The sequence below is a fragment of the Macrobrachium rosenbergii genome, chromosome 14 (assembly GCF_040412425.1).
Source record: "Macrobrachium rosenbergii isolate ZJJX-2024 chromosome 14, ASM4041242v1, whole genome shotgun sequence".
Taxonomy (NCBI): Eukaryota; Metazoa; Arthropoda; class Malacostraca; order Decapoda; family Palaemonidae; genus Macrobrachium; species Macrobrachium rosenbergii.
Window position 1 is genome coordinate 15665303 of NC_089754.1, and position 17500 is coordinate 15682802.

The 17500-nt window shown below is 36.3% G+C and overlaps 1 protein-coding gene and 1 long non-coding RNA gene across 5 annotated transcripts in view; one reads left to right on the forward strand and one right to left on the reverse strand.

The window, feature by feature from the left end:
* LOC136845733 (uncharacterized) overlaps window positions 1-17500 on the forward strand; it is a 289129-nt gene that overhangs the window by 248534 nt on the left and 23095 nt on the right. For all 4 annotated transcript variants that reach the window (XM_067115954.1, XM_067115953.1, XM_067115951.1 and 1 more), the window contains exon 4: window positions 8418-8597. In XM_067115954.1, coding sequence (XP_066972055.1) covers window positions 8418-8597 — 180 coding nt within the window. The remainder of the gene's footprint in view (window positions 1-8417; window positions 8598-17500) is intronic.
* Window positions 16615-17500, reverse strand: part of LOC136845734 (uncharacterized) — a 522167-nt gene continuing 521281 nt past the window's right edge. The window contains exon 3 of the long non-coding RNA XR_010855231.1: window positions 16615-17114. This is a non-coding gene — a long non-coding RNA (uncharacterized lncRNA). The remainder of the gene's footprint in view (window positions 17115-17500) is intronic.

Here is a 17500-nt window from a genome sequence, read left to right on the forward strand (position 1 = left end):
CGGTGAGGTAGGCCGTAGCCTCGATCGGCTGCCCTGCCTGACATCGCTTAGACCCCAGTAGCGAACGTGTACATGTTACCAAATCCCCAACTCCCTTTCTCCCAGCAGCGAGGAGAACTGGGCGGTAAGTTGACAGTTTGAGACGTGTGAGGTGTCTGTTATGTTTTTAGAAGATGTTGAAGTGGCTTTGTTTATGTGTGTATTAGTCTGTAACACCCATTTGCTTTCAGCAAACCTACCCGTTGATTACATACGTAATCCTGGGGTGTCTACACGGATAGCAAAGTGTCCGCCTTCTCTGACCGGTCGGCTGCGGGGATTGAACCCTCGCCACAGACTTCTATGAAGTCTGAGGTTGCTGCTTCTACCAGCCGAGCCATCGAGGCTCCATGTATATATATATATATATATATATATATATATATATATATATATATATATATATATATATATATATATATATATATATGCTCGTAATGTTTATCGAGAAGTGTAGATAAAAACTAAAATTGAGAAAACTTCCAAATTAATCTGATGTAATGGGATCTTAGGCGCCGAATATGCCTTCCAATTATCACTTTTGGAAATACAAATATCGAATTAGGAAATGGCAAAGTGGAAACACGGCACCTAACTTTTTTAGCTTTACCTGTAGAGAAAAAAGATCTGAAAGTTAAAAAATAACCTAATTCCACGCTCGCTTGCTCGCTCTCTCTCCCTTTCTTTCTCTCTCTTCTTCTTCCTGTGTGCATATATATATATATATATATATATATATATATATATATATATATATATATATATATATATATATATATATCTACGAGCTTGTTATGCATACTGGAACCTCGGGCTGCTGTCTCCCCTACCCTCCCGATCCCCACCTACCCAGCCCAAACCGGGGCGGACAAACAGGTTTGCAGGAGGAGGGTGGATGTCTCCCCTACCCTCCCGTTCTCATACTTACCCCGCCTCAACCCGGGCCGGACAAACCGGTTTGCAAGGGTTGGCTGGTTATTTCATGTTTCCTCCACTGTCACCTGGGGAGGACAATCAAGATCTGATCCTCTCGTTTATTGTTATTATTATTATTATTATTATTATTATTATTATTATATGGGCAAGAAGAAACTAGAACAAAGAAGTGCAAGATATGACTTTACACTAAGGTAAACTATATACAAAAGAAAAAGATGACGAAAACAACTCGGTTTTGCAAAATACGACTTGGAATAGTGTATAAAACCATTTTATGAATACAAAAGTCCTAAGATTTGCGGCTGATCTTCAGATGAGGACCAGATCTCTTGGATTAACCCAGATGCTGGATTAACTGATTGGCTAATAACAGTAACAAGAACTGCTGATAAACTTGAGTTTTTCTTTTGAATCGCCTTCGAACATCTTGTGCAGAATGAAGTCAAGAATATGCAGACATGGATATTAAGAGGTTTCTAGAGACTATATTAACTGCATCTTGTATTTATACTTATAAGGGACCAAAGAGTTCATTATGGTTTTTCACTTAGGTTTGCAAAACCAGCATTATTCTTTTAGCCATTTCTTCGTATTTATTTATGTTGACTCATTCTGGCATTTAATTCCATACCCGTCTGGCCCAACTAAATTAATTACATGGTATACACAGAATTTCATTAACAATGTTGATACTCAGTTGAGGATAATTTCTTATTGGCATGATTTTTGACAACATTGTTATATGAAGATTACCTTTACATCGAATATTTTTTGCTCTGATGCAATTATTTCTCCATGGCACTTTTACTATAAAATGTCTTGACAGCTTTAATGTAGCGGGTATCCAAAATGGGAGCTGGATAGCTTCTCTACCCATATCTGCAATGTTCTCTACTTCGCTGCCAGGAACTCAGGAATGGAAACAAATACCATTCGCAGGAACACTGAAGAGAATACGGATTTTCTTTTTATATTAATGTGATGTCCTTAAGAATAGTGTAAAGTTAATTTTTTGTTTTGTTTTTCCTCACATACTTAATTTATGCAGTAAGTTTCACGCCTAATAACTATGTACAAAAAGTGAACGCAACCATCTTATTTTCTTTCTAGATGGGAATTGTTTAAGGTGTTTTTCCATCAGCTTATTTACATCTACATCTTTACATATAAAATAGTCAAAATATTTTCTACGCACCGAAATCATTGCACAGGTATGTGAATGATCTTTGGAATATCAAGCTGAAAAAATCTCCAGATATAAATTTGAGAGATCCGACGATAAAAGGTCTGCTGCCTTTCCTCTCGTTCTTGATTACAAGTGTACAGTAGGCTTAACGCTGTTGGAAATGGTGCAATGGGTTTGGGCGGCACTTTCAACAAAACAATCCTCGTATCAAGGTTACAAAAAAGTATTTGTTCACTTGTGGTTACTGAAGAATTATTGCTTCATTTATTTCACATTGCTTGTCCTTAAATTAAAGTAATGATTTCGAAAATTCCCACACATTATTGTAGCTTCTTCATCGTTGCATCTACTAGCCATTACTCAATTTCTAACTTTACTAAACTTTTACTAAAATTTTGTTTTTCCTTTGATCTTTCCTCCATCAGGTTTCTTGTGCTACCTCAATCTTTTCCCAAATTTATCGCTTCCTCTTCCTAGCTGTAAATGGTCGATCTACTTCAATCAATTGCTTTTCCCACTTTGCCTTCCTTTTAGAAATATCCTTCTTTTATCCACCAGTTTCTTCTACGAATCTTTCTGCTGTTCCCTTCCTTCTCCAGCCCAAGGCCATGTCTCTTCCTTGTCAGCGTACAATGCCCAAGGGGTGTGGGGATGATGAGAAAATCGGAAAGATTAAATAAAGGGTCTCTTGACGCCTTCATCCTTATCTCATAAATTTCTTGACTCTGAAAGACATAATCTTATCACAGGTCGGTAATAATAAAAACAAGTTAAAAATGCGGGTTTTCTGTACAACGTATAATGCTGTACGAAACTCTAGGTGCTGCAGTGATGAGACTCTCAGCCACGACCGGGCAGCGATCAGTTGCTCCCCAGACGCGGTCAAGTGAAGATGCGTCGACTAACTTAAGCTTAAATAAAATAAAAACTACTGAGGCTAGAAGACTGAAATTGGCTATGTTTGATGATTGGAGGGTGGATGATCAACAGACCAATTTGCAGCCCTCTAGCCTCATAGTTTTTAAGATCTGAGGGCGGACAAAAAAAAAAAAATTGCGGACAGACACACAGAGTCATCTAAATAGTTTTCTTTTACAAAACTAAATAGGTGAATATCAGTGATTTTTTCATGTCTTCTATGCACACATACATACAACTACTGGCAAGTGGGCTCTCGCTACGTAACCTTAAATCGCTAAAAATAACAACATCTCGCTCTCCTCTTGAAGAAATTTGACTTGTCCTCTCGAAAGAAGGCATCCTTACTTTCTGAATATTAGGATTAAAACATTCCAGGTAGTGGGAAAGGGAGAACAATGCCAGAGAATAGCAATCAGACAAAACGTGGCGACATCCATACGAACGATTTCCGAGGTCATTACATCCATTGGACAATCATTATGATCCATGGTCGCTTGTATCATACCGCCATGGTCTAATGCAAGGGTTAGTATACCTTGACTTTTTACAAGGCAGGGGTTAATCCAGCGCTCAACTCTCTTCTTCTAATCGGGCAATATCATTTTCTAAACTGAAGCAACCTTAAGACAGAAAAAAAGCTACACTGATACGGCACTGCTTCTGTAAATAACAATATACGCTTTTAAACTTTTCACTACTCATTACCATTTTAGTCTGTCCAAAAACTGCAGATGAAAAACTGGAAATTATCTAAAAGATGACAGCAAAGACTGACGATGGGTAAAACGTAGTGATAAAAATTTTTTACCATGATTAATTCTATTCCCGGACATAAGCCTAAAAACAGTAGGACTAATAACAATTTACAGAAAAAATAAAGGCAAGAATGATTCCGTGTTAACTGCCGAATAAGCAATAATTTCGACGTACGTAACCTTTACGGAAATTATATAACTAATTACGTATAGTTTTAAAAATACCGAGTGAAATACCTCAAAATGGGTACTGTTAAATATTTCTCAAGTTTCTGATTATCTGGTAGCAGTGACGTTTTGAAGCATCCAATAATTTTTTTTATTAAAATTCACTAAGCTATGATAACCTCTTTTTATTTGCATAGAAAATAACTGAATCACTTCCTAAACGTAAGGCGCATATATTTTTCTGGTCTGAAAAAATTACGAATGTATGGCATACTTGGTAATTTCTTATTTGAGACTTATACAGTCATACCTTGGTTACCACTCATCTTAATTAACGGATAACACTTTTGAGGAAAAATTCGCTCTGTTAACAAACTTTTGCTCAGTTTAAGGACAGCCAAGGACGATTAGCTAAAACATGTACAGGATTAAGCACATCATCTGTACGGTTCCCAGCTGTAACAATGGGAAGGGTTCAGTCGACATGCAGGTCTCACTCAGTGTAGATCTCTCTAAACTGTGTTTGTGTCCTTGTGTGTTTTTTTTCTTATTCTGGTGCAGAGTAACTAACTCATGGCCCATGAGAAGCATAGAGATGAAAATCTATAGATTCAAAAGTAAATAATACAAAAACGTGAAAGTGGCGTCCCAGTGGATTGGAATGGATAAAATTTAGGCCAAAGGTCAAGAGCTGGGACCTATGAGGTCATTCAGCGCTAAAAGGAGAAACAAAGTAAAAATGTTTTAAAGGTATAACAGGAGGAAAACCTCGCAGTTGCACTAAGAAACAATTGTTAGTAGAGGGTGGAAAATAAGATGGAAGAAAGAGAAAATTAACATGGGTACAATAAAAAAAAAAAATGAAAGGTGTTGCAGCTACGGGCCTAAAGGATACTGCAAAAAAACCGTAAGTAATGCCTACAGTGGTGCACTGTGGACACTATCTCCCTACAGGGGGTTGTGTCTCACTGGTTGATCTAGCAAAGGAGTATGGAGTGGTCGAGCAAACAATTTCTTCTACAATAAAACATAAACGAGACCATCCAAGAGTTCAAGTCAGTGCCAGGGCACAAGCCTATGAAGGACATGCTAATTCTTGCTCTTAGGGAATGTAAGTGGGGACCTACAACGGCATCCTTTGCTTGTCTACCACCCAGAAAACCCGAGGGTTTTGAGAAAAAATTATATAACGGACATTAAATTAAATATGATGTGGAAGGCTATCAGTACGGTTTGGATAACCAGGCTGGCCCCACCTTCTAGGAGAAACACGGCCTCTGAAAAGCCTTTCTTGTCCTGGACAATGCGCCTGCTCATCCTCCAGGCTTGGTGGCCGAGTTTAACTTCATAAGGCTGTGGTTCTTGGCCCTAACACGATTCCTTTCATCAAGCCCATGGACCAGCAGGTCATATCTAATTCCAACAGAACTCTTCATCAAAGCACTATTCCTTTGATGCTTTGAAATGTCTTCTGACATAAGTGCTGATCCTAAGAGAATTCTGGAAGAACCACTTCAGCCCCCATTGCATAAGCCTCATAGACAAAGCTTGGGGTATATCTCTTTTCATGAAGTCTGCCAGGTAGAATGCTACGGCAGAAAGGGACTTTACCGGCCTTGGGGTTGAGCACATTGTGGAGGGTATTGTCTTTGAGCATGTCCATGGGTTTGAAGGTGGCTGATGATGATGACGATGATGTGGAGGAGTTACTGGAGGAGCCTAAAGCAGAGCTCCCCACAGAAGAACTACAGAGAGCAGTTGAGGAACTTTTTTCAGAAGAGGAGGAGGGAGGGAGTGTGATCCTAGTTCGTTAATGAAAGAAATGTGCATACTGGAGAAAGTGCAAGTTTCCTTGAGAAATATCACCCTGACAAAGCTGTAGCAAACCATGTTATACACCTGGTGACTGAAAATGCAATCTCTCACTTTAGGGAGAATTTAGAACATGGCCAAAATCTAACATTAGACCGGTTTTTAGTGAGAAAGAAACACAGTGAGTCTCTAGAAGAAAGCAACAGAAACAGAGAAAAGATAAACAATCCCAGACACACAACTGCCTGTAGTTTATATGGAAGGGGACACCCCTCCCAAACAATAACACCTCTCTTCCTCTTCTACTTTCCACATAAGCCAACTCTCCCAATTACAGACAAAGAGAGAAAAAAATTTCATTTATATCATCTATCTACTTAGTTTATTCTTTTTATAATGCCTGCAGGCTAGGCTTGTTAAATTCTTGTTATTACGTTTAATCCATTTCCCATTATTTCTTATGGAAAAAAACAGTTCGGTTAAAGGACAGCCTTCTGGAACCTATTAAGTCCATTATCCAAAGAATGCCTTGTGAAGGAACAAAGTTTATCTACATCAGTTTACCCAGGGAACTACATCATAAGGAATCAAAAGATTCCATTAAGTGAAAGCAGGTGTACTGTATAGTGCATTTTTCAGAGAGAAATTGGTGTTTACTTTAAATATTCTGATGGTATTAATTAACTGAAGTGGAGTTCACGACTAAATTCTTACTGGAAATTCAGACAAACCATGCAACCCAGTAAATGCACCACTTACTAGAACCATAAAGTCATTTAACAGGTAAGCTTACACTGTATTTACGTAGACCGACTTGTCCTATAGCTACTGCCGTACCTCTTAAGTTACTCTACACTGAAAAATAAATCTTTATCTATTTCGATTATATGGACTGTTGAATTCCGGAAAAAAATTCTAGAATACTGTAGAACCTTCTAGTCCTCGAAGTGAGAGGGTTTCTGTGTTTATCCAGAGGTTCTGTCATTTTCTTGAGAGTCCCTCAGCTCCTCTCTTGACGTTTCCAACATTCCACGTTCCAAAAGGTAAAAGTGGGCCTACAAGAAGTTGTCGAAATATCTGACTACGGACATTATTTTGAAAAGAATAAAACGAAAATGGAAAAAACCATTAGCAACAGTTATCTACATATACCTTTGAGTGAAGCAGCTGAAAATGATCATATATTGCTTTTATCACTTCGTTCATTATTCACATGTTTTACATAACATACTTCCATAAACAAATTTCAAAAGCTTATGATATGTAAAGCCGATGATTTCTTGAAAATTTCATGGCGCCACATTATCAAAATCTGTCAAAGTTGAAGAGCGGCAATTAAAAGATAAATGGAATCTCCCGTCATTGGGAATATCCATGAAGAAATGGTACCCATAAATTTTCCAAGCAAATGTAGTTACAAAGTTAATTCAAGAAAAAGAACACCTCCTACATTAAAGCACAATTAATTTCAGGGAAATAGTTCCAAAAGGTTGGGTGAGGTTTGTATAAAGATAAAGGTGACAGAGGAGACTTCAAAAATTCAATGGACATAACATTTTCTAATAAATTAGGAGGTGTATGGTAGAATTCTGAAAGGAAAAACTACCACACGAGAGAGATGGTCTGTTAAGGGAGGAAAAGTGATAACTTCCTTTATTTCCTCTTCGGATATGGGCTTATTATTAAGCGTATTCCGAAAAGAGCAAGTAGTAGTCTCCTATTTGCCCTATTCTGAATATATATATATATATATATATATATATATATATATATATATATATATATATATATATATATATATATATATATATATATATATATATATATATAAATATATATATATATATATATATATATATATATATATATATATATATATACACACACGTGTATATCAGCTCAAAAATTAATAACTGTTAAACCCCTATGATACTAAGGTTTGGATAACAAATTAGCTCTAGTAAAAAGTATCTGAATTACAGTTATGCAGGTATGAATGCATAACTTGAATGAGAATTTTTTCCGTCAACATAGTGCAAAATTACGCTCTCGCTGGAACCCTAGGTGTAATGGTTAGAATCCTGCCACACAAGGTGAAGGCTTCCTTATTAATTTCCTGCACGGATGCAGGCTTGTAGTGATGGACATATCTGAACAGAGAGGAAGTCGAGGTTTCAGGCGGTCATTTCGGTTATCAAAAACACTGATACATCAGGTAAAAGCGAACAGAAGATTGTATGTCAACCCAAAAAGGAATAACAAGAGAAACATTATGATACTATAGTGCACTAGGGTTAACTATTGTACAGTGTATCTGAATGAGACAGTTGGCATGCCCGATTCGACATAATGAGCGAGTGTATCCTTGGCAGAACTCCATGTGCGATAAGTCAAGAGCTGCCACAAAAGGGGAAAGCATCTTAGTTTCTTTCCCGCCAGGTTATAGACTTGAAGTGATACGAGTATAAACAAAAATGTAAAGGAACCCTACAGAGGATAAGAGGTCATTAAGACTATTGAGGCATGTGCAACTGACGAGTATATCTAAGAACTACACATCTTTTTCCTCTCATAATAATTATTTTTTCTCCCCGCAGGAGCTATGGGAATCGACTGCTTCAAATGTGTATCCGTGAATGGAGACAACCCTGGTTGCGAGGATCCTTTCAACAACAATTACACCGTGGGGATGCTAGAGAGCCCTTGCATGGCCGGCAGGAAAGGCCGTGAAGGACTCTTCCCGGCCACGGCATGCATCAAATTGGCCGGCATATATGGTAAGCTCGGCGTGCCGTCACTCCCTTTTGCTAGAATATTCATATATCTATTTAAATCTATACCCCTGCCACCAGTAACTGACATTTTCTGAAAAAAAAAAAAAAAATAATTGTTGCTACGTGATTTTGGTCTAAATGTATTTTTTTCTCAATATCCCCTTTTTTGGCAAATGGTCTTTTACATTCAATATTTGTGATAACTGACTTAAATGGGGTGCGCATATGTTTCTAATATATCAGGCCTGTGTAAGTCATTTCTGAAGGATGGACCTATTGTTTAATGAGAGAGAGAGAGAGAGAGAGAGAGAGAGAGAGAGAGAGAGAGAGAGAGAGAGAGAGAGAGAGAGAGAGAGAGACTTACAAAATTCTATGATACATATCGATTTTCTCTGAAACAAAAATCCATATCCAATAATTCTGAATGAAATTTGTCTTAGGAAAGGCAAGCCATTAAATCCCAATGTTGAAAACTGTAAACTCTGTAACAAAGTAAATGCAAAGCCTCTGAATAAATACATACCTGTTAATTTAATACGGTATAAAAATGCAGAATAAAATTATATCAATTTGCCATTATCCGCACATTCCATTCTGAGAATGTCTTTGGACGTGTAGTGAAAACACCAATAAGAATTTCAGCTGGGATTCATATCTTTACAGTGACTACATTTATTCTTCATGTTTTTATCAAATTCGTTTCTAATAGTTCAGTTTTATTGAGAAACACAAAAGCCACCATTATTTTTTTCTTTATCGTGTAGCTTTCATTTTCTACACAATAATTTAAATGACAAGACTGAAAGTTTCACAAGGCATACCGGATACTGTTTTTCACCTAATTCAGATGCACTTTAGGTTTGCCCGTGTAAAGTACTGTCTTGGAGGTTTTTATGTAAACCGTCCTCAAAACACAGCCCGTATGGAATTAATCTGGAATGTAGGTGTTCCTCAAAATCATGTTGAGATCTGGATGTGGTATCGCACAAACACCCGGGGGAGTCTATAGGAGTTGAATACTTTGCTTGATAAATTCTTCTTGTTATTTCTAAATTATTCTATATTAGTGTATAAATGTTAATTATTTGACAAATGACTTTCTATAGACTCTGATCTTATTGTGCATGACAAAATATGAAAACTCGATATGAAGTTCAAAATGCCCAATAGCATAGGTCCTTAATACCTGAGAAACTGTCTGTCCTTTAATCAAACACCATTCTTTACCCTGTGGGTACTACCACGAATGTTTGAAAGGATGAAGAATATATAAGTATTAATTGAGAGCCGTTACTAGCCTTCTTTCGTTCAACAGAGGTGTCACCAGCAAGAGGGACGCTAATTATTTACTTACTCTCCTGTAATAATGGATTTTGCAAGTTCTATTTGCCTTCCTGTGGCTGGATGTGTACTCAAATACTCTCGGCATCAAATTAAATAATGCCATTAGCAGCCAAAAGCCAGAGCAGAAGTCATGTTAAATATCTACTTTGTCTTGAGTGGTTTGCAAGTTAGAAGTTACATATCTTTTTCGCCCAACAAAAATGGGAATGGTGACCTGCGGTTGTTTCACTTGGTGTATATACTGTATACTGTATATACATATACTAAGTTAACTCTGGCTCCAAAAGGGCAAAGAAATGTGGGCTTTACTAACTGAAATCTACAACAACAATACCCAGCGCTTAGACCTTACCATAGGATAGAAATAGTTTTACTAATCAGCTTATGGATCCCAGCATTTACGAGGCTCAGCATCTCGTTAGTAATGGCTTCTGGCTTAAAAGACTGATACAATCAATTATCTGCCTTAATTTGTAAAGTCTTTCGTGATTAAAAGACGTATTTTGATGAAATGAACAAACATCAAAGCATTCCCTGACACCTGAGCCAAAATATTTTATCCAGCACAGCTATAAAATCAAAGCTCATGAAACCACTTTGCAACGAGGAAGGTAATCTAGGAAAATGAATCATGGGTTGATACTTCTCTACCCAAACATTTACTTTGATATTGGTAAATTCAGAAGTTTTTGTAAGTCAGAAATGTAATATACTCCTATCTTTAGAACTATGATTCAATTTATTTCAATTACAATAAAAAAAAGAAGAGGAAAAGCGTTTTAAGATTATGAACTTCATCTCTCATTTTCTGACTAACATGTATCATATCCTAAAACACAATGAACACAGTAATGCATTCTATTCAAAACTAAATCAATTTTAAATGAACATTGAAGAATTCCCAATCACGTAAAATATCAAGAGGAAGCATAAACACAGCGAAATATAACAAGTGATTACTTGAAAATATTTCAAGAAAGTCAGAAAATATTAAGAAAGCAATTATTATGAACTTAGGTTTATTCTCTAGTATTTTTACCCTCTGACTGGAAAATCTAACTAATACGAAAGAACAACGTTCAATACCCTGCAACTTGAAAATACATATATACATATATACATACATACACACACACATATATATATATATATATATATATATATATATATATATATATATATATATATATATATATATATATATATATATATATATATATATATATATATATATATAAAACCAGATTCGCTGAACAGCATCACCAATATGCAGTAAATGTGCCTCACTGTCGAACTTCTCAGTTCCAGAGGTCCTTTATTCCTCACACCGTTGGACTGTGGAACTGCCTCCCAGAGGATGTCGCGCAACTAGAACTTCAGAAGTTCAAGCGAAGATGCAATGTATTACTACCCTTATACAATTCAACTTGTACTTTTAAAATTTTATTTACATTTTTCATTTATTTATTAATTTGTTAATTTATCTCTTTTTCTAATAACTGATCACCTCTATCTGTATTTCCCATTACCTTCTGTTATTCTTTAGAACGAACACAATATTCTTCGGAAGCTTGAATTTCCAGTCAATGACCCCTGTGGGCTTGTTCCATATTAATAGGGTTCATCTTTTGAATATATATAGATATATATATATGTATGTGTGTGTGTGTGAGTGTGTGTGTGTACAAACTCAGATGAAAAAATCCTAGTTATATGAAATCATCACAATAGATATGATTTTAGCTGAAATTAAAATGACACCTGTTATACTAACTAGGCTGTTTTGCAGCAATGGAATGAGGATACAAAGCTTGAAGATTAGGAATTTGAAGGCGTAACTAAGTTACCAAAAATAAGTGGCTTGGCTGAATGCGGTACCTGTAAAGTTGAAATGAAATCTTTAGTATGCTTATTTTCAGTAGGCTGGAGAAAGCAACTGATGAAAGATTTACAAAATCTAAGAGATGATAAAGAAGGTTTCAGAAAAAGGCATTAGTTGCACCTATCAAATAACTGTGTTAAGCCATATTGTACATAAAATCACCTTCTGATGACCTTATTTGATTACACGAAAACGCTTGAATCTTCCACAGACCAACATTATGGAAATATATGCTAAGTTAAATGTTGATGGGGTCAGGTTACATGAATCTTCTGTTAATAGTGATGTGCTATAAAAACTTGTTAATTCACTTTTGCTATTAGACCACCTTGGCTTTTTAATGAAAAAAGTGGTTGGAGATGGAAAAGGCTTACAACAGAGTAACGATAGACAACTGACAGCCTTACAATATGCAGATGATGCCGTTTCAATCAGCAAAAGAACACAAAATTCACAGTTTCATGGACTGCATCATTTGTCCATAGATTTGGGACTAAAATAAATATAATAAACAGAAGTAATGAGGCAGAATATGCAGAAAAGGATGAAATAACAACGGATGGATTATGGGGTAATCAGGCTGAATTTTTCAAGTAGCTGGGAACAGCAATATGCAGTACGGGTTCTCATGGGTTGGAATTATATGACAAGCTAAATATCGAAAATTATAAAATAGGCAGACTGAATAAGATTTCCAACAAAAGTGGGATTAGATGTAAGTCTGGTACAATCTGTATTGCTATACAGACATATTTCATGGTATGGCAAACTATCTCTAAATGAGTTCAAAAGCCTGTCAATTTGCAAATACAGTTTTACAAAGACTATTAGGACTCAGATGGCTGGATGACTTGGAATGATAATATCATAAGGGAAATTACTTATACATGAGATAATGGCGAGAGGGAGAGGGGTTGGATATATCATCTGGGAGAGTAGCAGTACAAGCTACCATAAACTGAGCTACTTAGGGGGCCAGGGGGGTTGGAAGACCCTTACCTACTTGGATGAGAAGGAAGAATGGAAGTAAAGGGAGATGCGTGGAAAATAAAGCACAGGAAAGACATGAGGGAGCTAAATTTCACAGAATCCCCTGGTGTTAGAGGTGCTGATGTTAATGAACATGTCGGTTAAGACATAAAACAATTATATCATCCAGAGAAAGGCTTTCTAGAATGACATCTCGGTGATCGCACATGCAGTTTTGAATTCTACTGTGGAAGATACTGCCTCTTCATCGATTCTCCTCTACGACTGAAAGCTAGTGGTAAGACTATCCAACATGTGCTATCAAAAATGCACACACACACACACATATATATATATATATATATATATATATATATATATATATATATATATATATATATATATATATATATATATATATATATATATATATATATATATATACTGTACACTGGCTGACCAACTCAGCACTGCCTGAAAACTCTGAATGACAGTCCACAGGTAGGGGAAGGGAAGAAGGGAAAGTAAAGAAGGGGGAGGCAAGATGGAAGGGGAGATGGGAGGAGAAGGGAGAGGGGGAGGAGGAAGGTAGAAGGGGAGGGGAGGGGAAGGGGGAGGGGGATAGAAGGGAGGGAAAACAGAGGAGGGAGGGAAGCAGGAGGGGAAGTTGCGTTCCTCTATTAGAAGAGAATAAAAGGCATCTCCACTGCACAAAGACAACAAACAAAAAATTTATTTCTAGATACTTGCTAATGTGTGTCTGCATGTTTGTGTGTGTTGGGGGAGAAGGTCTGTCTCCCTTGCAACTATAGACGGACCTCTTATCGATTACGTGAAATGCACTGCACGGCAAATTGGATGAGAGTTGTGCAGGTATCTGACTTCATCAAAATGCACAAATTTGTAGTGGATTCAATTTATGTGAACGTACTGCTAACTCTTTACCATACGAAACTTCAGAAACTCAAGGAAGAAATGGGAGTATGATCATTAGGCCTAGTAGTTGGAATCGAAATGGTGGACTTATTTTGATAGTGTGATCATCTAAGCATTTGTGTATTTGTGAGAATTCACCGCATTACGTTCAATAAACATGTAATGAGTGCCTTTGAAAGGCTTCTCGTTTGTCCAGAAATTCTCTGAAAAAGTATACCTTAGTTTAACCAGACCACTGAGCTGATTAACAACTCTCCTAGGGCTGGCCCGAAGGACTAGATTTATTTTGAAATTCTCTGAAGATGGTCTAGGTAGGCTCTAGGGATTGCGAGTGATTAGCCTGTGTTGCAAAAGGTGACTGCACCCATTAAGAAGCATTCGATATAGTGTAGCAGAAAAACATCATCACTAAACATTGATTTTTTCTCCCATTCCCTTCGATTTCTTTTCCTCGATTCTATGTTTACTTTATATTTTACTACTTGCTTCATTCTTCCCCAAAATTTCTCAAATTCTTCGTGGCTACATAACGTCTAAGCGGGATATTTTCTAGAACTGTTCCTTATCCTGTTGACACAGGTCTCTCCTACCATCCAGATCCCCTACAAACCCCACCCCAACCAGAGGCGACCGGTCTAACATAAAATGGAAAACACTAAACCATTGTGTGCGTCGTTCTCGAAGTCCCCATCCCATCTACACTCACTTCGCTTACCGATACAGGTATTCAATGCAGATTTTATCGAGGTAATTAACAATTATATTAATAATTATCATAAATTATGATTAAAACTCACGTAAATTCTGATAAAAAATTTGTTATAGGGGATTTATTGTTGCAGGTTAATCATACGTCTGACAACGCCTGGAAAAAAACCTGGATTGCTCAGGCGAAATATTGCCATTAACCCATAAAGCACATGGTATGAAAACCTGTCGGAAAGGGTAAAAATGAAAATTTCATTCATTTTGTCTGTGTTTGATGTCTATCATGGGGATAGGGGTTTGATTTTGAGTTATAACCTTCCTGGGGTCACATATTGGACCACGTACCAAATTTTGTCTGCGTCTGTCAAGCAGTCCGGATTTCTGTAGTGCACAAACATACAAACATTCACTTTTTATATATATATATATATATATATATATATATATATATATATATATATATATATATATATATATATATATATATGTAATCAACGGATAGGTTTGCTTAAAAAAGCAATGGATGTTACAGACTAAATACACACACAAAACAAAGCCACTACAACACCTTCTAAAAACATAACAAACATCTCACACGTCTCGAACTCTCGCCATACCCGCGCAATAACTTCTCGATGCTGGGAAGAAAGGGCGTTGGGTCTGGTATGATACATGAAACATACGTACCAGGGTCTAAGCGATGTCAGGCAGGGCAGCCGATCGAGACCACAGGTCTACCCCAAAGCCAAATCAAAAACAAACATTACAAAAATCACTTTTATTATTATTATTATATATATATATATATATATATATATATATATATATATATATATATATATATATATATATATATATATATTGATAAATATATATATATATATATATATATATTTGAAAAGACAAGCTGATTCTCTGTCTGAATTCTGCAGTTTATGTATATATATATATATATATATATATATATATATATATATATATATATATATATATATATATATATATATATATAATGGAAGCCCATAGTAGCAACTGCTGTCTTCGCCTTCTAGATATAAAGAGATACATGAAGGTGGGACAGTGGTGCCTTGAAGTAATATTTGCCAAGTATGTAGTAACATTTTAATACAAATTATGCATATATACATACATTATATATGTGTATATATATACATATATTTAAGATTCACAACTCTAATGTTCGTATATCGTCACATCCAATAATGTCACCCAAAAGCCAAATTAAAGGTCAACGGTATAAAAGGATGGTCCAAGGGAATGTGCAAACACTATAGACCAGGTCATTATGACGCTGCCGGAGCTATACAACAGAGGAAGCTTTTAACAGAAATGAAAAACGCCTATCGGAACAAATAAACATGAAAAGAAAATATGACACGAATCCCTTGCACCTGTTTCCCTCCCAGATGCCAAAAAACTTAGAACCTAATTAAGCCTGTTCCCCGTTTGTTTCTTTGGTCTTCCTTTCCACAAGGATGCTTCAATGAAGAACACCTGGTCATTTCGCGTACACACACACACACACACACACGCATATACGCACAAAACGAACTGGGTCTTCGACAAGATTACCTTATCGTCTCCGAAGAAGTTGATCAAATTCATGCGATTCTCCCGTGAGATTAAAATATTTAAAGAATATTCTGGACGTCGAACTTAACCACGAGGAAAATGTCTGAAAAATAATCTTCAACGCATAAAAACTTTGAGATGTGAACGAAAACTAGAACAGACGTGAAAAGGGGAATTAATAGGGGATAAAAATATAGAAGTATTTGCATTTGGATAAGTGTCAAATAAAGCATTATCTTTGAAAAGGGGTAATACCTTGCCAGTAACCATGAGAATTTAAAGTGCTTTGTAACTGCTAGACAAGTAAAAATCACAAATCAACAATGCAGATAATACGAATGACTCTCGACTATCAATGATATATCACGAAAATTTATATAAAGATCAGATTCACCCTTAATGTTATATGATACACCCATCGAACGGATTTTCTGAAGGGATTAAAGGAGAAAAACGAGGGGAAATTGGTTAATGAAAGAGATAAGGAAAGGATGCGCTGTAAAATGGCAGGGGACTTGAGAATCTACACGCCTCCTTTCACATGATAAGGAAGAAAGGGAAATAGGATTTTTTTTTTTTTTTGGGGTTAAAGAGGGGTAGGTTGGTGAAATTTGGTACGTTCCAATACAATATAGAACTGCAACCTTCCAATACAATATAGAACTGCAACCTTCCAATACAATATAGAATTGCAACCTTCCAATACAATATAGAATTGCAACCTTCCAATACAATATAGAACTGCAACCTTCCAACACAATATAGAACTGCAACGTACAAAAAAAAAAAAAAGCAGAACTGTTCGTATGAAAACGAGGTTGATCAATGCTCGACGGAAAAGAAAAACGTGGAGAGGTGTATGAACTGACCGAGCACAAACAACCTGGAAAACAACAAGATAAGAGAGATGGAGAGAGAAGGAGAAAACACCACAACAAGGAAAACAACAACAACAAAACGCTTTCTTTTTACTTACCTTCCGCGTGAGGGAGACCTGGCCAAGGCCCAAAATATCGTCGAGTGGTTGTCAGATTTTGGACACTTTCTCTCAAAAAGATATTTAGAACTCCGAAGACCTCCGCGCTTACCTGGAAAGTGGTGGAAAAAGATATAAGGTTAATGGTAAAACGAAAATGAATAAAAGCAAGAAAAAGATAAACATTTTTGCTAAAATATTTTAACTGAAACGAAGTTTATATGATCCGTACTGATCTAGGAAACATAGCCCTTAATCATTTCTTATTTAATCATTTCCTTCTTAGTCATATTATTCTGACGGAAAAAGGATACACAGATGTGAAGAACCTAATTATAAAGAACCACAACATCTTCAATAATAAATTCAAACTTTAACCTGCGACAATTAATCCTGGAAAAAAATAATCACACTATGTATATGTGTACATGCGTGAATGTGAGAGTGGCAGTGGAAGAGAATAAATGTAGAATTTTTGGATTTCAAAGCCTTTCAAGT